Here is a 20275-nt window from a genome sequence, read left to right as displayed (position 1 = left end):
AGAGCGACGGGGGAAGAAGCTGTTTAAATGTCTGCTTGATGTAGGAAAATCCTACTGGACCCTCTGCACCCTGCCCACCCCCTTTTCCAGCTACTCCCCTCAATCATCGATTGGTAGAGCCCGCCTGAGGGGAGTAGCTGGAAAAGGTGGTGGGCAATGTGCCGGGGGTCCAGTCGGATTTTACATGGCCTTGTCTTAGTTCTTGCAGTTTGCAAGTCCTCCAGAGTGGACTGGGCGGTGCCAATGATTTTTTGTGCCGTCCCAACAGTCCATTGAAGTCAGATTTTGTCCATTTTTTTGGCAGCCCCGAACCAAAACATTCAATTCATTCAATCCCTCCCAACTGTAACCAAGACAGTGTCACCTCACCTCAAAGATCTCAAAGCCGGCAATGTCCAGGATGCCGATGAAGGAAGCTCCTTGCCTCTTGGTCTTGTCCAGAGCTTTATTGATCCTCATGACCAACCATCGGAACATCCTCTCGTATGACGCCTTGGCCAAGGCCTCCACAGCAAATTCGGCCTGCTCCTGAGTTTGAGCCTTCTGGACATAGTCACGGCCCACCTAGAGAAAGAGACCACGTGGATGCCAGCAAATCAAGACATCTGAATATATGAATATATCAGCATGCAAAACGAGCAACCTTGATGCGTGGTGACAGGATAGCTCGCGTGAAGTCTGTCACGTTGATGCCCAGCAGGTGAGACACTTTCTGCGCAGCTACGTGGTGGACAAGGAGGACATTTAAATCATATTTTGTGGTGCGGGGGGGCTGGGGGGGATTAGGAAAAAAGTGTACCGGTGTCATCCGGCATCGATGCTTGGTCAGAGTGACGTTCTTTCTTGAAGGTCATGTTTCCCAACTGCAGCACAGCGGAGACCACTTTCAACAGGCCTTAGGAGGGTGTGCACAGAAGGGGAAATGTCTTAAAGCGCCTGCAAGAATCTTACAGAAATGCATCAGCAATTCTAATGAAATCATTTTCAAACTTACCAATTCTTTCCTCTTCTGGGACGCTCATGATCTGGAAGGCCTCCATGGTCTCTGAGAACATGTCTTTGTCCTGCTGGCCAGGAATAGTCACATTGCCGTTAGATAGGAACCGATACTTGCTGTAGTCTTCCAGACACAATTCGGCTGCGGAGGGGAACAGAGTCGGCCGAGTACAGAAAGACATGAAGACAAGTTTAATTGGACATGTGATTAAAGCGGACATAATAGGAGTGAGGAGTGTGGGGCGGGCAAGTGCTCACAGCGGAGTTTATCTCCCGCTCCACTCAGCATGTAGTAGAAAATGTGGAAGCTTCTCTCCTCTTTGGCTTGTCTGATAGCCCGAGACTTCTCCAGCAAGTCTAGTAACACTTGAGTCAAGGATTAATCAACACTAAATATCGTCAATTACACTCAAAACAGTCATCCAAGAGAACCGGTGAAATATTTGCATATTATTTTAAATTAACTCATTCACTGCCAGACGTGCAAAAATGTGTCCACTTCACTGCCAAGGTTTTTGTCATTGTCACTTGAATTCCAGGACCTACAGAATATTGACTTTTAGGACTACATAAACATTCAATGCAGCGTAAGAAACCTTAGACTCTCTTCTTTAATCAGACAACAAAGAGTTAATTCCTAAATTATATGGGTCTGAAGATATATGAGCTTGAAATGAGGGTGGCTGTCTGAAATACAATGCAATACTGCAATGCTGAAGCTGGAACCAAATGCTAACATGAAAAAAAGGAAATGCTGACCTCTTGTGGAAGCGAAAAACATTGCCAGAGGCCATGGCTTTATCGGCACCCAAGCATGAAAAAACAAAACCCGAACAATTCAGGAATGGTGCACTACATCATATTTTCAATTCTCGAATACATTTGTAAAAGGCAGTGAATGAGTTAAATAGTGCATACAAGAAGCTCAAAATTATGATGGGGTATGTTTTTCTTCCATTCATTTCGAATGTCATTTCGTTTGTGATTATGAAAAAAAAAATGTTTTTGGTGCACTCTGTGCTACTTGGAGAAAATAAAATCATTGAATGCCACTATATTGAACATTAAAGGACAACCGACGTCACTTTTTTGTTTTATAGCATCTGAAATACCCAAAACACGCAGTATGATATTTTTAGTCAAATGCAAAACACCAACAAAAATGACAGTGTCCAAAATCTGCAAAAAATTGAGCTGCGAATTGGGCATTTTCAGAGAGTCCCGCCCCCAGTTTGTGACGTCACGCCAAGGCGTCTCGTATTGCTAGTGAATCAAAACAATGGCTTCAGATTCGGAGAATATGCTTTCTTGTTACAAATCCAGTTATGAATATGATTCAAATAGTTCTGAAGAGGAAAGCATACATGTTTGCAATCGATTAAATAATTTATTTTTGCCATTTTGAGGCAACAATAGCAAACTGGTGGCCGCCAAACCAGACATCCCTGACGAGCTGAAGAGGAGAAAACTGGGCTGCAGAACGAAGAGAAGATACAGACATGTCCTCCTGTCCGTCATTACGGGGAATGTGAAGTCGCTGCTGAATAAGATGGACGAGCTAGCGGCGCTATCGCAAAATCAGATGGAGTACTGTGAAACCAGTTGCCACAGACCAAACAGGTACAGCAAAATAGATTGACGTGATGGAAGGACCGCTACAATGCGTCTTTTTTTACGGTGAAGGGCGGTCCTTTAGTGACGTCACGTACGGACTCGTCCCCAACTCAAAAACAAGACTTCCTGAATATTCAGCGCAAGTCTTAAAACGTAAAATATAGCTATATGCGGTGGAATCTTATTAAAATACGCTCAGTAGAAGTCATTTGAAGCCATTTTACAAATTATGGACACAACTTGTCTGGAGACGTCGGTTGTCCTTTAAAATAAAAGTTGGCCTGTGAAAATTTGGCTCAACAACTGATGATTTCATTTGGACAATTTGCAAGGGGGAAATGTGTTGAAGATTAGCAGAGCAGGAAAACAAACTTTAAAGGTAGTTTGGGTCAAAAGGATGCAAGTTTCAATGTTGGCTCCGACGATGTATCCATTCACATCAAAGTTGATCCTGATGAATTTGCCCTAAAAGCAAAATAAAGTCAAAGAAAGCTAAGGGGAATGCACAAGTGAATTTCAGGGGAAACGCATGTCAGTCGTCCTTACAAATCTAGAGGAGTTGTCATTCTTGACCGTCTTGGCATTACCAAAGGCTTCCAGGATGGGGTTGGCTTGAAGAAGCTGCTTCTCCAGTTCCCCCTGACACACATGACACATCATCAAGTGATTTACTTGCGCTAGTTAATTATAATAAAGAAATAACAACCAACCAACCAACCAACCAACCAGAGAATTCAATAAATATATAAACAAATCTAAAAATAATTTGATAAATAAATCCATAAATATATAATCAAATAAATAACAACCAACCAGATAAAAAAATAACCAACCAGATAAACAAACAACCAAATAACAACCAACCAACCATGCAATTCAATAAATATATAAATACATCTAAAAATAATCAAATGAGTAATTTGATAAAGGTTTTTACATTTGGGCCTAAATTATACTAACATGTTCAAAAATTAAATAAAGATTGTTTAGTCATTTTTAATAATTTCATTAATTCTGAAATACATGACTGATCTGTTCTAAATTTGGATTATAATGCCATAGGGAACAGGTGTCAAAGTCAAGGCCCGGGGGCCAAATCCGGCCCGCCACATAATTTTTTTCGTCCCGCGAAGGCAAATCAAACTTGTGAAATTCCATCATACTTGCTAAAATCCTAACCAAAATGTCATATTTTTGGATGTAAACCACAATAAGTCATTTTTTCTTGACTTCAGATTTGAAAACTAGTTATTAATTATTTTATTCAGCGTTCTGTATGTAATATGTGGCGGGGATTAAACATTCTAATGGCTTCCCCAAATTCATAATAGCCCTCGGGTGGAAACCATATCTACAATGTGGCCCGCGGCAAAAAAACGACTTTGACACCCCTGCCATAGGGGTATTGAGTCACGTATGATCAAGTGGCATTTTTTGGGGGGGAAAAAGAACATTTTTTAGCATTATGCTACATTTTCTCAATTTGTGTGAACATTTTTGCAATTATGCCCAAAGTAATGTAAAAAAAACCTCCCTGCACACACAAAAGGGAATTGGGCTACTTGTGAACTTTTTTTTTTACTCAAATATATACATTCCTTTAGGGACTGAAAGGAGGATGAACTTTTTTTTCCAGGGGGCGATACCACCCCCTCGCTCCGGTGTAGCGTCATGCATGAGGTTAGGGGAAAAAAAACGTGCAACCACCAACCTTCCTCATCACCGAGGGAGGAAATGCAACATGACATTGTGACAGACACACACACACGTGCACACACACACACACACACACGTTGCAACAAGAAACTATGCCTGCTGGGAGGGGATAGGCAGGCTCATCTCATATGAGGTTCAATTTGTTGGCAACTTATACCACTCACATATTGTGTACAAGTTGATTCAAGCCTTTTTTTTTGCTATATCCCTCCCATTTTGTCTACATGGCAAGCACTTCAATCCACCCCCCCTCTTTCAGTATTCCAACAAATATTTTTGAGGGAGGATTCGAACATTCATTGCAGCATCATCGTTCATTTTTCCATCAGGACAGTTTTCTGCTGATGTCCAAACAACAGAGTTGATGTTATTTGTTAATTAAGCAGCCTTGAAACAGTTAGTCATTTCAATTACGAAAACAGTAGAGCTTCATGCTTCATGAGTTCTTGAATGACGGACAAGTCATGAAGTGAATAAAACCATTTCTGTGACATGAGATGACAGATGGCCCAATGTTTAAAAGCGGGTGTAAGCAGACAACATGCGGACGGAGATATTAACTCACATGTGACAGAGCTGTGCTGCCCTGGAGAGACAAGGGGTAAAGGATAATATTAAAAAAAATAAAAAATAAAGACAACTAAATAAATCGCACATATGAGGGGAGTCATGACGTGACCTGGAATCGGAATGATTGTTTTTTTTTTTCAATGTAAAACAACAGGGCAAAAAAACAAGACTGAGACATTGACACTGTTTATCCAGACCTGATCCTTCTTGGACTTGAAAGAGGAGGCGACATAGGCCAGATACTGAATGACCTTCTTGGTATTCTCAGTTTTTCCTGCTCCAGACTCGCCACTGGACAAGTTAGCACAGAGAAAAGATCCATCTCATATTTCACATATTTAATGGTAAGAACTGTTATTTTTTTTGGATCTTAACTCATTCACTGCCAGACAATCTGCAAAAATCTGTCCACTCCAGTGCCAGGGTTTTTTGTCATTTTCACTCAAATTGCAGGACCCACAGAATATTGAGTTTTAGGACGACATCAATATTAAATTCAGCATAAGAAACCTTACTCTCTTCTTTCGTCAAAAAATAAATAAATTAATTAAAAAATAGTTAAATTATATGGGTTTGGAGTTATCTGTGCTTGAAATGGGGGCAGCTGGACAAAATACAATGCATAGATGTTATTTATATAGTGCTTTAACAACAGCTTAAGCTGGAACAAAGCGCGAAAAGGCTAATGTTGCCCCCTTGTGGAAGGGGAAAACATTGCCAGAAGTCTGACCAGCGCTTTAACGGCACCTCCTCGCAAGAAAAACCAAAACCCGAACAAATTCGGGAATAGTTGTATTAAGTTCATCCTGTCTACTTGATATCTAATTTAAAACAAATTCTTGTCTTACAGACACTGTATTGTCGGTGTTCAAATACCTGACATTTTTCGGCGTCTACTTCCGCCTTCGTCAGAGTGTCACGGATGTTGTTGTGACGCGCCATTTTCAGCTGGTGTGGCTATGGGGGCGTGACTTGCCTCTCAGATCTGACAGGTAGGTCACGCCCCCATCACAACACCAGCTGAAAATGGCACGTCACAACAACATCCGTGACACTCTAACGAAGGCCGAGGTAGGCGCCAAAACATGTCAGGTATTTGAACACCGACAATACGCCGTCTGTAAGATGAGAATCTGTTTTAAATTACAAATTCGGGAATGGCGCTGCACGTCCTGCTTTACAATTCCCGAATACATTCAGGAATGGCAGTGAATGAGTTAGCATTACAAGGATTCAAATCTTTTGAAGATAGTTCTTTTGACACGGTGACTTACGTGCAAAGGATGGACTGATCCTCTCGATCTAGAGACAAGACAAACACGGATTATATAAAATCTCAAAGGAGCCGCTAAATAATGTTGACCATCTCTAAACAGACACAACCTGAACAAAAATAGAGACACTTCCATTACACCTGAAACTAGAGGCCGAAAAGATTTTCTACATCATGGCGGCATGTGGCAAACTACACTGATATTGATCCTGAGAAGGCAATGGCATACCATCTCTGATGAGAAACAGTCCCTAAACTGTTGCCCAAAAGGGAACCCTCTATTTGACTGACTGACGGTTGCAAAACGGAAAGTGGGCTCAAAACGGACCCCTGCTCCAGTCCCACAACCAACACATCTGCCATAAAAAAAAAATTAAAAAAAATCACTATTTCTTCCTATCTTGGCTTTTGTTTTATCTTATTTATCTGTTGTTTTACAATTTCAGATATAATTGGAGTTAAAACGAACCATTTTAGCAACAACAGCTATGGGTGTCACAGAACCATTGAGTGGATATTGCCAAAAACCTTGTGTGTGTGTGTGTGTGTGTGTGTGTGTGTGTGTGTGTGTGTGTGTGTGTGTGTGTGTGTGTGTGTGTGTGTGTACCCTGCATCATGCTCCTGTAGGCCGTGTCGGTGATGGCGTAGATGTGAGGTGGCATCTCGTGTCTCTTTTTGCCCTTATACATGTTGATAATTTCCTCCGAGTAGATGGGTAGGAATTTGTAGGGGTTGACCACAACGCAGAAGAGTCCCGAATACGTCTAATATGGTGGAAAAATAAAAACGTCAGTCTTGAATGGGATCTGCGGAGCCACGAAAGAAAAAAAAAAGTGGCCAAACACACATAGATGAGTCCGGAGTAGTAGCGTTCTTTAATGTTATGCAGCACAGAGGCTTCGTTGAGACAGGTGAGCTCGGCCATGTCCTCCACCTTGTTGAACTTGGGCGGGTTCATCTTCTGGATGTCATCTTTGTTGATTTTTACCTAAAGTATGAAACGTGTTAGAGAAGTCTTTCATCAAGGTGCTTCATTGGTCAAAAGACTCCCATTCGTCACCTTTTTGCCCGAATCGCTGAGCTCCACTAGGCACTCCTCGCCCAGCTCTTCCTTGACGGAGCCGGCTTCGAAGCCCAGTTTTTCCGAGGGGACCCACACCTGCTTCTTGCTGGCCCAGTCGGCCTGAGCCAACGGGTTGCTCATCCCAGTGCGGTCCCCGTACAGGTACTTGTCTGCGTCACTCATGGTAGCTGTAAGTGTAAGGCAACACATGCTACATTCAAAAACGCTAGCCGAAAACGCCACTTAAAACAGCAGGTTTATAAAATGTGGATGAAATAAGTCGACCTTTCTTTTACCTCACCCCAGATTTTTTACAGTAATCCTCCTGGGAGTTTTTATTTTATTTTATTTGTTTTGCATCATCATACTGACAAAAAGAATGACAGGAAGGAACAAGTGAGCCGTCATCTCATGACAGTCATTGCTTTTGTGGGGGTTGCCACATTTGTGGTGAAGGTGTCATCAATGGATTTGATGTCGAGTGCTTTTTCAACTTGTTCTCTTTCGGGCAAGTCGGAGCTCCGATGTTTGGGATTTTTTTGTAACTATTTCAACTTTTTTCAAAATGTATTCAAGTGTAAAGAAATATGTATACTGATTTTTAGCGAACGGAATTCAGAAATGTATTTAAATGTATTCATGAGGAGACAAAACAAGAAAATGCCCCTCCACCTCATCACAAGAATCAACAGTGTGATCTTTCATTCTCATAAGAGCTCTGAATTTCACAAATTTCCAACTCTGCTCTATCCATTGCTCATTATCCTTTTTTGCAAATATCCCCATTGTGCGACTAGTAAAGGCTTTCCAAGTGTGATTATTTCTGATTTAATTGCTGACCTTGCATCCCTACTTGTCGGCGTGGGGGGGGGGGGGGGCATATTTTCCAGGTCCCGATGGAGGAGGATAGAGAAATGCTTTGTAGTCAGGAATGTCGGGAAGCAACAAGCCCAGGCAAGGAGAGAAATGTCATTACTCTCTCCTGAGCCACACCCAAACTTTACCGAGAAGGTAAGTAAGGAGGGGCGGGGTGGGGGGTTCAACCATTTTTTTTTTTCAACCTTCCACTTCCTTAGAGAACTATTCCATCGGAGGGAGCGACAGAGAGGCTGTCATCTGTGCACTGACCTCGGCAAACGGACGCATTAACTTTGGCAGTGTTAACATACCGTATTTTCTGCGCTATAAGACACACCTGATAGAAAATATTTTTTCAAAACCTGACTATGCGCCTCATAAAATCCGGTGCGCCTTATGTATCGAAAAAAAATAAAATACAGTGATACCTCAGCTTATGAACTTAATTGGTTCCCAGAAAGCGTGTAAGGCGAAAAGTTTGTCTGCCAAACATTTCCCATAAGAAACCATTAAAAATGAGAATAATCAGTTACCAGGTCCCCATAAAACAATAATTTTCGACTAAATAAGCCTTAAAACGACACAAAATATACATTGTTTTATGTATAATGTGCTTTTGTATTGTAATTAAAGAAATAAACGGTACAGTATAATACAGTTGTTTTATTTACCTTGGTGATTGTCATTGATGTAGTTGCCTCTTGATGCTATCCAAGTGAAGTTGTCGTGCTTTGTCGGCGATAATACCCTCACTCACACTGTCCAGTGCTAGCTGATTTTCGTTAATACAAATCAACAGGTTTTTCAACCTCTTCAATTGCCTGAGACCGTTGCTTAGACAACACAGAAACACCCTAGCCACACGTAGCAATGGTCGACTTAGCATACTGGTATTGGGACGCCAAGTCACACAAACGCACACCTTGTTCGTGTTTGTTGGTGATCTCCTTATTCCGCTCGACCATAATTTTCTTTTGTGTCCTCTTGGGCTTAACACTAGCCTGTGGTGGGGTCTTTTTCTGTCCCATAATAGCAAAAGTACTCCACTTGATAACAGACCTCGTCCACACTCAAAGAGAGGGGGTGACGAAAACTAGTCGCCAGCCACCATGGCACTGTGGTTTGGTGCATCCGCCGAAAACTAGTTCGTGTGCCAAGATTATATTCTCACGAATTTAATGTCCGTAAGGCGAAAAGTTCGTGAGCTAAAGCGTTCGTAAGCTGAGGTATCACTCTACAGCTATGTGAATACATGTTTTTTTAATTCAGAAATCTACTATCCCCCCTTCTCTAATTATTTTCCAAATAAAGACTCAAAGAGTTACCGTTAGTTTCATAATGGAAACAAATATTTAGGTGCGCAGGGAACATGAGTTGGGTGCGTCTGGTAGCAAGTTGGGATAAAGGGATCAGGTCAGCTGTCTCCCCCTCTAAGTTCATTTTGTGCTCAGCCATGAACAATCGGAGGAGGAGGAAGAGGAGGAGCAGGCATGTTTTCGGTTGATCATGCTTCGCAAAGTCCAGGAATTGATGAGAAACGAGCAGAGGTCAGCATCGCGGGTAAACAATGAGGGGCAGAGAGCATTGAGTCAGAAAGCAAACAGTGTTTGATGGTGCTGATGCCGCGTGGCATCTTGAGGAACACAAATACAAAAAGGATTCAGGTGACAAATCAAACCTTAACGTGGTACCTCTTCAGCTTTTATGCTCAAATGTCACACGACTCGTTAAAATTCCGCTCATTTTTTATTTTTGGGCGGCGCTCAAACTTAAGCCCTTGTGACAACTGTGAGGGTCCAACATTTTAGATCGCTACGTGTTCAGTTAGGGATTGATCTGATCACGAGGGCTTATCGGTAACCCCTTAAGACTATTGAAATGTCATCCAAACCTTTACATATGTCTTGTGAAATCACACAGTAGCATTTTTTAAAATATTAGTATGCTTATTATTCCAGGGAGTAATCTCTCCATGGTGATTTGGAATGGAAATAGATATATCGAAAAAGGGAAGAAAAGAAACAAATATGGGGGGGGGGGCACTGTCCAGTTTTAAACAATGTAAACGGCTGTATTTGTCTATGCTGCTGTTATTGAGTCCAAGTTTACAAAAATAAACCTAGAAGGACTCCTGACACACACATCTTTGGTTACACCGGTTGTACTAAAGCAAACTGATTTGCTTGCGGAAACCATTTGTTAAGATGCCATGACAGCTAATGCGCCCAAGCCATACGTGCTCAAGTAGCGGCATCAAAAGTCAACTCTGCGATTCAACATGGCATTTTCTTGGTTAGATTCTGACAAATTTGCATTATTCTTACAATTTTCCTGACAAACGTTTGTCAATCAAACACTGACGATGCCCATTTTGTTGGCTTGTTTTCAAACAAGCTACAGTGTACAATAAATCAGCCGCTGTAGGAGATATGGATGAGAATGTGGAAGTCTGTTTATAATGCGGATCGGATTACAACATTTGTTTGAATTAAATGATTAATATTCAACTTTGGATGTGACATTCACTGCCAGCTAACTGGCCAGATAGATGTCAGAAAATGTCACGGTTGCTGACGCCCTCGCTTGCAGCCTTGTTTGCCTGACAGTGGACTTTCTTTTTCCGAAAACAGCTTATTAGGTAACCCTTGCAGGAAATAAAATGTAAGAATAGATAGATTTACATTTAAAAATCAAGCAATCTGGGATGTTAACTTGACTGCTACTGGTGGGACCTAGTCAACCAAGTCGATTTTTTGAGGGGGGATACAAGACTGGATACAAAGAAATGGTTAAACCAGATACAGTACATATCAAACTTTACAGTCCTGCCCGCAAATGCCTTAAAATGGGCATACATCTATAGGTCAAGTCTGGGAGTCATTTTTGGATCATTGCTCGTTCTAAAAAAAGTATTACAAAAAGATAGCACGGGGCCACTTGGTCTTTACATTTAACCGTGACAGCAGCAGTGTAGGCTCAAAAATAATTATTTTCTCTGCACTCTTTGGCATACACACGCGTAGCTTGTATAATTACAGCCAATTAAAGTGAAAAGTCTCTTCCACAGAAAATCAATGATTAAAAACCTATCCACACTCTGATACAAAAACGGCTCAGCAAACAAACTTTAGTGTGAACATACCTGAGGTGCAAATATACATTTTGCAGAAGAAGTTAGCTTAGTTTTCTTTGAGAGTCGCCGTGTGCATATTGATGAAGTCGAGTATGAAACAAGTCGGCCTGGCTGACTGTCAGAAAAACATCAGAGACTTCACTTTTTTCAGTTTATTGACATCACAAAGACAAAGGCACCTCCTTTCAAGTACCGTTCTGTCTTTCAAGTTTTTTTTCAAAGAGATACCGGAAAACGAAAAATACCGTGTCAAATATAGATGCTACTTTTCGTATTTTAGAGCAGATATTTCAGCCTTTCGCGGTGAGGCAAGTGCGCATGCGCATAAAGCTTGACTCCGGATGAACACCTGGGTCGCAATTTAATGTACTTTATTTTAACCTCCTGTTTACGTAACTTTTTGTCACTACATCAAGACTATAGGAAAATAAAAAATACGATCTCAATAAACAAGAAACCATACCTGCTTTTTGAGCTGAAGGCGAATGCACTTGAGGTGAGAGCTGGCAGACGTCTCGTTCGTGTCCGTCTTCGATGCAGCCAAAGTCGGGCTGGTGACGGACGTTGTAAGTGACCTTCTTCTTCTCCTCCTCCTCTTGGTTGTGCGAGGCTCCTGCTACTCAGAGCAAAGACGCTCTGCTGCCTCCAAACTGCAACACTTTTATTTTTTTCCCCAGCAGGTGAGTTGAAACTGACGCCCACTTTTTTTTCAACTGTGAGGCGTTGAGAAGCTGCTCGTAAAATGTACCTTTTACCACTCAAAACACATGAAAACGTTAGTTTGAAATGTTATCTATACAGTAGTTATTTATGTATTTTAATTTTTGTCCCAAAATACATCAGATATGTTGACACAAAATGTATTTTCCCCCCGCAGGTGACTCGAACGCTTCGCCCCCCCCCTTCACTTTCACACCCTCCAACTAAAGCGCTTGTGTTGCTATTCACATATTTTTATATCATTTAGAACGTGTGTGTCAAAATATGTCGGGGATTTCTCTGCAGAAAAAAATCGTTTTGTTTTTATCGAGTACCATTTTCATTGGCCCCGCTCCCACGTTAGGGAGTGGCGTCCATGAGCTGCTCGTAAAATCGCTAAATTAGAATCAACAAATTTCAATGTACAATGTTTCAATGTAATATATTGTATAGATTGTATAGATTAATCTGAACATTTGTATGAGCCATATAAACGCATCATTTTAAACATGGAGCCCGGCAAGGGCCGTATTAAATGTGGGGAAAATATACGACGCATTCATGTATCAGCATTTTTGTGGGGTTTCTTAGACACTGCACTTACTCCCACATTCACAAAACAAGTTGGTATAATTAAAAACAACCACCTTAATAGTCGTTCCGTGTGAATTTGATTCTGAATATTTAGAAGCCTACCCTGCGATAGACCGGCAACCAGTTCAGTGTCCTGAGCCTACTGCCCGAAGACTGCTGAGATCAGCTCCAGCACACTCGGTACACTCGTGTGGAGAAGTATAGATTAGAAACGGGATGGGTGGCTGCGTGTTTGTATGTCTTAAATCTGTTTTAAATATATGGGGAAATGTTATCCGGTTTATATATATTTTTTTTTATTCTACATTTTTTTTCTTTTTCTTCTTCATAGGGCAGGCCGAAGATGGCCCACAGACCGTAGATTTCAGGAAGACAAGGAGCTGTTTTTGTGTTGGAATGCAGAGTCTTGTCCATACCTGCCAATATCGCCGTGAAGGTGCAAGTATATACACAAGTGGGTTAGTGAAATTACACGTTCCATTAATGAAAAATAAGAATGTGAAAAATATGTAAAAATCAGTGATTTTCATGTTTTATCATCATCGAGCAATCATCCATCTGTGTCATAAAATTAAAGTATCTTCATGTAGATTTGTATTGGGTCCTTATGAACAATAAATACCATTTTTAACTCATTCACTGAGTGGCCCGGTAGTCGAGTGGTTAGCACACCAGTTTCACAGTGCAGAGGTTGCCGGTTCGCGTCCTGGTCCGGCCTCCCTGTGTGGAGTTTGCATGTTCTCCCCGGGCCCGCGTGGGTGTTCTCCGGGTCCTCCGGTTTCCTCCCACACTCCAAAAACATGCATGGCAGGCAGATTGAACACTTCAAATTGTCCCTAGGTGTGAGAGTGACTGTTGTGCGTTAATGAGTTAAATGAAAAAGTTTTCACATTATATTTCTTAATTTTACTATTTTATTTGATGGAATTAATGAAACAATTATTTCATAAAATAAATGTACATTTATTTTGTTTTGTTTTCTTAGTTATCATTGGTATGGTGAGTAAACAGATGAAAATGTAAGGTATGGGAGGGTTGTGATGTTACTACATTCGTAGTACGTATGGTATGTCAAATCAGATAGTATCTACCTGCAATCAACCAATGAGCTTATAGTCTTAATTCCTGAACTATATATGGTCAGACACTTAAAAATGGGGAAAAGAAGAAGTAACACAAGGCGGGGTTTATTGTTCATTTTTGTTCTGCTGCTGGGGTTCTTCCAACCTTTTCAAAGCTTGTCATGAGCTGCACAACAAACCAAAGGTGGGAGCGGTGTTGATGGCATGTCGCTACTCGACAGTAAGACGCCAAACACACATTTTTTTATCCACAAACTGTGTGTGTGCATCGAGTAAAGAACCATTCAGGAAATGTTTTAGGAAATATTTTATCATGGTGTTATAAGTGTAAAAATGAGTTAAAGGTCGGCATGCATTACTTACACAAAACATGGCTGCTAACAGTGGAGCTAGTTCATAAAATTTAGTGACATTTCTGCCAATTATATAAAAAAAAAGATCTGTGATTTTAAAACCTCTTAAACTACATTTGGAACTTTTCACTCAGTGAGTTGTTCGTATCATAATTTTAACATTTGTAGTTACAATAATCCCTCTTTTTTTGTGGTTAATGGGGACCAGGAGCACCCGGAAAGACAAAAATCTGCGAAGTAGAGTTATATAATAATAACACAGGGGGGGGGGGTTGCTGGGGGGGCTGAGAAGATGCATAGTCAATCCACATGGCTGTAAACCAATCAGGCTACAGCCATATACAAAACCTCTGAGTCATTCGGCATTTTTTTCATTCTGAAGTTTTTTTAACCCTGACCTGAAAAAAATCCGCGATGCACTGAAACCGCGATCAGTGAAACGTGAAGTAGCGAGGGATCACTGCAATTGAAGTAGTAATTATTACACTATTTAAGAAACAAATGCCACTATGTTCATCATCCTATATATTTTATAATGTTTTTTTTTTTTAATTGTGGAATTGATACAAAAGTAATAATACAGTGAAAAACTTTCAGGGAAAAAAAGGCTAAAGTAAAACACAGGACACAATTACAGGACGCTAGATCACGTAAACGCTCAGCAGGCCAGATAAATTGACATAGCAGTCCATGTGGAGCTAACCGGGTCATATTTTGCCCAAACAAGCTCCAGACTAGTGGTTCTTAACTTGGTTTCGATCGCACCTGAGGGGTTCGGTGAATCTGTCTCGCAGGGTTCGAAGGAACGCCCGCCATTGTTGGTAAACCACTGAATTATTTATGACACGCCCACTTGGCCATCATTGGCTACAGATGATCACATGACGTTGCTTGTCCAATCGGTGCTCTGTGAAATGTCGTCAACGTACGAATGCTTGTGCAATCAATGCTGTGGGAAATGTCATCAACCTGGGTCATAAAATTAAAAACTCAAAATTACAGACACAAAACAAACGTATGTCTTGAAGTTTTCTTTACTGTTTTCTCTTTTTAAATATATATTTAAATATAGAAAAAACAGAATAATTATTTTTCACATATTCCTTGATAGGGTTCCGTACCTCTTAAAAGGTGAAGAACTGCTCTCGACGCTCACTAAGATTTTGTGTCATTTGATTCGCTGACGTCTCACGCAGTCATGCGTTTTAAATTTGCAGTAAAAATACAGCTATTTGATGAAAATATTACTTTTTGTCAGTTTAAATGACGAATATTGTTTCGGACAAAGTCAATTACAGGGTTACATGGCAGTCATATTTCCATGCCAAAACATCAGATGGAGTCTGTCAGCTGTCATCCTGTTGGTTCATTTCACACAGCCGCAGGGCAACAGTTTTGTGATTGTTGTTGCGCCACATATGACTTCCTGCTTTGCAGCACAATGACACTTCCGCGCAATGTTGTAAGACAAAAAAAGTATGCAGACAAAACGGGTTTGTATTGCACATTAAAGCGTCCTGATGGGGCAATGCAGTACACTTTAAAAAAAAAACTAAACTAATCTAATCAGTTATGTAAGCTTGCTGAAGGAAAGAGCGTGTGCAGTCATGTCCTCCGGGAAGCTGGAAAGTTACAGTACAATGAAGAAGGGGGAAGCCACATTTGTCTTTTCGCGTGAATAAATAGATTGATGTAACACGTAGGTTGCACACACTCATGTATAGATTCTATCATTAAGCGAGGCTCGACACAAAAGCTGAAAAAAAATTCTGCCAGTGACTGCATCAATCATTATTTTATGACGGTGTTAGCAAAGGTACATCACCTCAATAATAATAATAATAAATAAAGACAAAAAAATCATGACAAAAATAAAAAATGGGGTTCCGGGTTAGATAAAATAATGGCATCTAAAATTTTTCTGACTCAGTAACTTCAAAATAAGACTAGGGGGTATCAAACCTTTTCAACACACACTGTAAACCCGGACAGTACTACCGACTCAAAGTCATTAAGGTCAGTGAACTCAAAAGCTGATTTTTTGTTTCAAAAACTTAAACGTTTTGAGTTTTCTGAATAGTCATGCGTTTTTAATTTGCAGTAAATCAATACTTTTGTGTTCATGGCTGTCATATACTCATATTTTGAGTAAACGGCAGAACGCTGCGTGATGACGTCATGCAGGCGCGGTCTCACCGGGCGCATTTTCACTTCTCGACGGCTGAAGCTTGCAGAGGCCCACGATTTCAGGTGAGAAGACAAACATTATTTAATATTACAAGGACCCAGTGTATCAATGCTGTAGTCGGTACACAGAAAAGGAATATTTTGTTGTGTTTTTGACGACAGCAAAATTGGAAAGTCAGTTTGTGGAACTTTCCGCCTTTCACAAGTTAGCAAAGATGCTAGTTCGTGGTCATGCTTGCGACTGAGGCCTTTCTCATCCACTTTTTCAGCTGCGTTGTTTTGAGCCCGGGACTTCTCCTATGTTAAGCGCTCTTCTGTGGCTATATATGTATGAATTTTTCTTAAACGTCTCTTGTCTGTTGAAAGACACAGAAGTGTTATTTAGAGAATAGTACCGCGCAGGTTTAGTTGGGCGGTGGCGGAGTAATATCTGTTGCAGGTTATGTTTGTATCCGCAAAGGTCCGAGAGTAATCGTCAAATGGGTGTAAAATTGAGGTTTATATGAACTTCAAAAGTCATAAGAGTCACACAAAATCCTCCACATCGAGGCTGCAACGTCCAGCGGGTTAGTGCCTTGAGTTAACTTTGTTTGCAAACGACAGCACCGCGTGTCATTGTCCAGCACAAGCTCATGATACACGTGCAGCGGCAGTGCTGCAGTTTTAAAAAGGCACGAAGTAAATATAATGATAGCCAAATAAAATGTACATTGCATTGGAATGTGTACAATAGGTGCAGTTTTAAATGGTTATGCATGTGTAAATTAAACATAAACTTTTTTTAAATGTATTTTTGGCATATTAAGGATACCGAGAGAGCTGTTGGAGGCCAAGTCATCAAACTGAAAACGCCTGACTTGCATCATTCAATCTGGTACATTAGACTTGTTATACTTAAAAAGTGAACATGGATAAATGTGTTTTATTAAATTAAATGATTCCATTCATTGTCATGTTTTTTTATCTCTTCAACCTTTCAGCCCCCGGGTGCAAATTGAGCAACACCACCGTTATCTAAGGTATGTTTACATTTTTATTGATGCCATATTCTTAATTACCTGATGAATATCATACTACATGTAGGTATTTTTATATTAAATCGAATTTTACCTTTTAACATATTGGAGTATTTTACACCATTAGTTGATACTTCATTGATTGTTCTCTCGTTAAAACAATCTCAAGTCTCACATTCTCTGCTCTTACCACTGTGAGACTAATAAAGGCAAATCCAATCCAATCCAACTGATGTTCATTAATCATTACTTATAAAACAGAACAGACATTTGGGCCCAAGAATACTTAAGTGCCTACCTGGGTTCCTAATGTGAAAAAATCCCCAAATCACACTTGGATGAGATTTTTGAGTCAAGATAAAGAGAACAAATCATGACTCCTTAACTAAATTGCATGCAAGTGTTGTTTAAAGACAAGGAAATGTAAACTCATCTTTATTTCTGCATGTAATTCCAGTGCATAACCCCAAATCCAGCTTCTTGACTCATCTCTATAACCTTTTACTTTATTCTGTACGTATATGTTTGTGTGTATTTTGCAGTGGGAAGAGGATCAAGACATTGAAAACACTCCTGTCGCACTTCTCTCCGTGACAACTGACAACCTCACTAGCGCCATCTTGTTTAACCCCGACAGCATTTCTGTTGTGATAGAAGATGGCATTATTGTGAGATGTCTCCCCAGGTTGGCTGATGCACAACCTCCTCTTGTTTGGTTTAATCTATGCATTGTGTAATGATATGAGCAAATCGTATTTGCATATTCAACTAGCGATGCCTGGCTAAAGACAAAAGGAGCATGCGCGCAAGTCAGTCTGATGAGAGACTACGAGAGCCACACATGTCAATTGCCTTCTCCCTCCAACCAACACAGCCGTCCTAATAAAGAACCTCAACTCTATCCAGAAGTTGTATCATTTACCGAACCCGCTTGCGTTAAAACGACACACATTGCATTTAGATTATCCAAAAAAATTAATCCACACATTCACATTCACCTCAGAAAATACTGCTGTGTCTTGATGATAAAAGACCACTCAAACCACGCCTGCTAAGTTTGAAAAATGCTTTATTCCGCAACATTTAAGGCGCCAGTGCCTCCAATATTACGGAACAAAGTAACACTGGATAAGTAATTTCATAGTTTTACTCTGCTTTGTATACCTCAACATTGATGTACTGTTTGTGACTGATTTTCTATTAATAATTTGATGTGTAAACTTGGATTCCGCCAAAATGTCTTTTTTCATTTTATCTTATCAGAGAATTATTTTTTTTAACAGAACAGCAGAGTATAATTTGTTGTTTTTTTTGTGTTTATTTCACATCTTCTGCTCAGGGGTTTATTTGTTGTTTTGGTACGTGGACATGCTGTGCATTTTGGTACTGTTATCATTGATGTTTTGTCAAAGGTTGTTTTAAACCTTAATAAAAAATGTGAAGTAAAACAGACGTAAGGTGTGTTTTTGTTTTTAGACATACAGTGAGACCTCAACTTACGAACTTAATTGGTTCCCAGACAGTGTGTAAGGCGAAAAGTGTATTAAAAAAAAAATCCCATAGGAAACCATTAAAATGGGAGTAATCCGTTCCCGGGTTTCCATAAAATATTCTTTTCAACTAAATAAGCCTTAAAACTACACACAACATACCTTATTCTATGTATAATAAATGTGCTATTGTATTGTAATGAAAGAAATACACTGCATTGTATCATAAAGTCACTTTATTTACATTTGTGATTGGTCATTTATAGCTTGATGGAATGGCGTTGGAGGTCGAAGGTCAAAGGAAATTGCTGTTTGGAAAGAGAGGCGCATTACATGACGAGTGTAATTAAAGAAATAAACTGCTGTAAAATAAAGTTTTATTGACCTTTTTGATGGTCGATGGCTGATGGAAGGAGAGTCACCTTCCATATGGACTGTTGGTAACTTAACCTCTGGTGCTGTTTGGTCGTGTGCTTCCGCCGAAGATCACTCCGCCAGCCGTGGTGGGTGTGTATTATGAAAATAGTGCTTATTATAAGGTTTAATTTTCATAAATTTGACGTTTAAGTTTGTAAGTTGAGGTCTCACTGTAGAAGGCAAATGTAAATACAGTATACATGAATATATGTTTTCATGTAACATAAATTTGAGTTGGTTAAGCTTAAATATGAAACCTAATTTTAACTTAAATATTAAGATAACAAGAAAATATTAGAGCAGTGGTGTCAACATGCGGGCCGGAACCGTCCCCCACGGAGGTTTGATCAGGCCCGCAGGATAATTTAAAAGTAGAAAAAATGCACGAACGACATGGAATTCAATTTGAAAGGGGTGTAATTCAAGAATTGTCCACTAGGGGCAGAGTTGTGCTTTTTCAACCGCGGTTTCAACACCCTCGAAGGGCATCCGACGTAAAAGCTTGGCCAAAACAAACATGCGAATCAAACCTGTAAAGATGGAGGACACCGATTTGCTGTGGCGACCCCTTGATGGAAAAAGTTGAAAGGAAAAGATTAGCCAAAATGTCATTATTCAAACGGAGATAAGGAGTGTAGAATTTTCAATGAAAAATGGACCACATATTTTTTTTACAGAGATGCGTGGGAAAACTTTGTGCTTGGTGTGTTTTCGACAAGTTTCGGTATTTTGGTTATTTATAGCATATATGGTATACATTTAATGGTCCGGCCCATATGTGGCCCACCATGTGAAATGAGTTCGACACCCCTGCATTAGAGTAAACTGAAAGTACATCTTTTAAGTTCAGTCAAACTCATAACATTTATTTCCACCACTCAAAAATTGGAGGAGCCTAAGCCAGTAAAGCTAAATGTGCTGGCGTGGTGTTTCAATCAGTTGGCACAAAAATTTGAGTACTTTCAACTTGTTGGGTTTTACAGTGCAAAGGGTTCAAGAAAAAAAATAACAAACAAAACAAAACCACATCAGCTTTTTATGTTTTTATTTATTTTTTTTTGGTGTTTTATTGTTTGTTTCTCATCAAAAGAATCCTGAGGTATTCACAATATAATGGCATTTATTCTTCTGTGAAATGAGACTGGGGGATGTTGGGGAAGGAGATACAGCAAGAAAACAAAAGAGGCAGTAAAGCTGTGAGTCTTGGTAATTAC

At 40.1% G+C, this 20275-nt stretch overlaps 1 protein-coding gene and 1 long non-coding RNA gene across 5 annotated transcripts in view; one reads left to right on the top strand and one right to left on the bottom strand.

The window, feature by feature from the left end:
• Window positions 1-11837, bottom strand: part of LOC148892287 (myosin-9-like) — a 28703-nt gene extending 16866 nt beyond the window's left edge. Inside the window, exons 1-14 of one of the 2 annotated variants that reach the window (XM_089007273.1) lie at window positions 11687-11837; window positions 7230-7420; window positions 7017-7157; window positions 6777-6933; window positions 6171-6198; window positions 5094-5187; window positions 4892-4912; window positions 3157-3249; window positions 3012-3075; window positions 1255-1353; window positions 995-1138; window positions 800-895; window positions 644-720; window positions 370-564 (exon numbers count right to left, since the gene is read on the bottom strand). In XM_089007273.1, coding sequence (XP_088863399.1) covers window positions 370-564; window positions 644-720; window positions 800-895; window positions 995-1138; window positions 1255-1353; window positions 3012-3075; window positions 3157-3249; window positions 4892-4912; window positions 5094-5187; window positions 6171-6198; window positions 6777-6933; window positions 7017-7157; window positions 7230-7415 — 1395 coding nt within the window. In that variant the 5' untranslated portion in view covers window positions 7416-7420; window positions 11687-11837. The remainder of the gene's footprint in view (window positions 1-369; window positions 565-643; window positions 721-799; window positions 896-994; window positions 1139-1254; window positions 1354-3011; window positions 3076-3156; window positions 3250-4891; window positions 4913-5093; window positions 5188-6170; window positions 6199-6776; window positions 6934-7016; window positions 7158-7229; window positions 7421-11686) is intronic. The other variant, XM_089007274.1, reaches the window with a different exon arrangement.
• Window positions 11783-18531, top strand: LOC148892286 (uncharacterized). Of its 3 annotated transcripts, none has more exons than XR_016116340.1 (7): window positions 11783-11903; window positions 12611-12696; window positions 12853-13818; window positions 16101-16201; window positions 16945-17012; window positions 17119-17157; window positions 17697-18531. It is a non-coding gene; the product is annotated as an uncharacterized LOC148892286 (long non-coding RNA). The 3 variants fall into 3 exon arrangements; XR_016116339.1 differs by having other exon boundaries at window positions 12848-13818; XR_016116338.1 differs by lacking the exon at window positions 12611-12696 and having other exon boundaries at window positions 12848-13818.
• The last annotated feature ends 1744 nt before the right edge of the window (window positions 18532-20275 follow it).

Source organism: Hippocampus bargibanti, linkage group LG10 (assembly GCF_051943395.1).
Source record: "Hippocampus bargibanti isolate YZ-2025 linkage group LG10, ASM5194339v1, whole genome shotgun sequence".
In the NCBI taxonomy this organism is placed as follows: domain Eukaryota; kingdom Metazoa; phylum Chordata; class Actinopteri; order Syngnathiformes; family Syngnathidae; genus Hippocampus; species Hippocampus bargibanti.
This window is presented reverse-complemented; position numbering and strand designations above follow the sequence as displayed.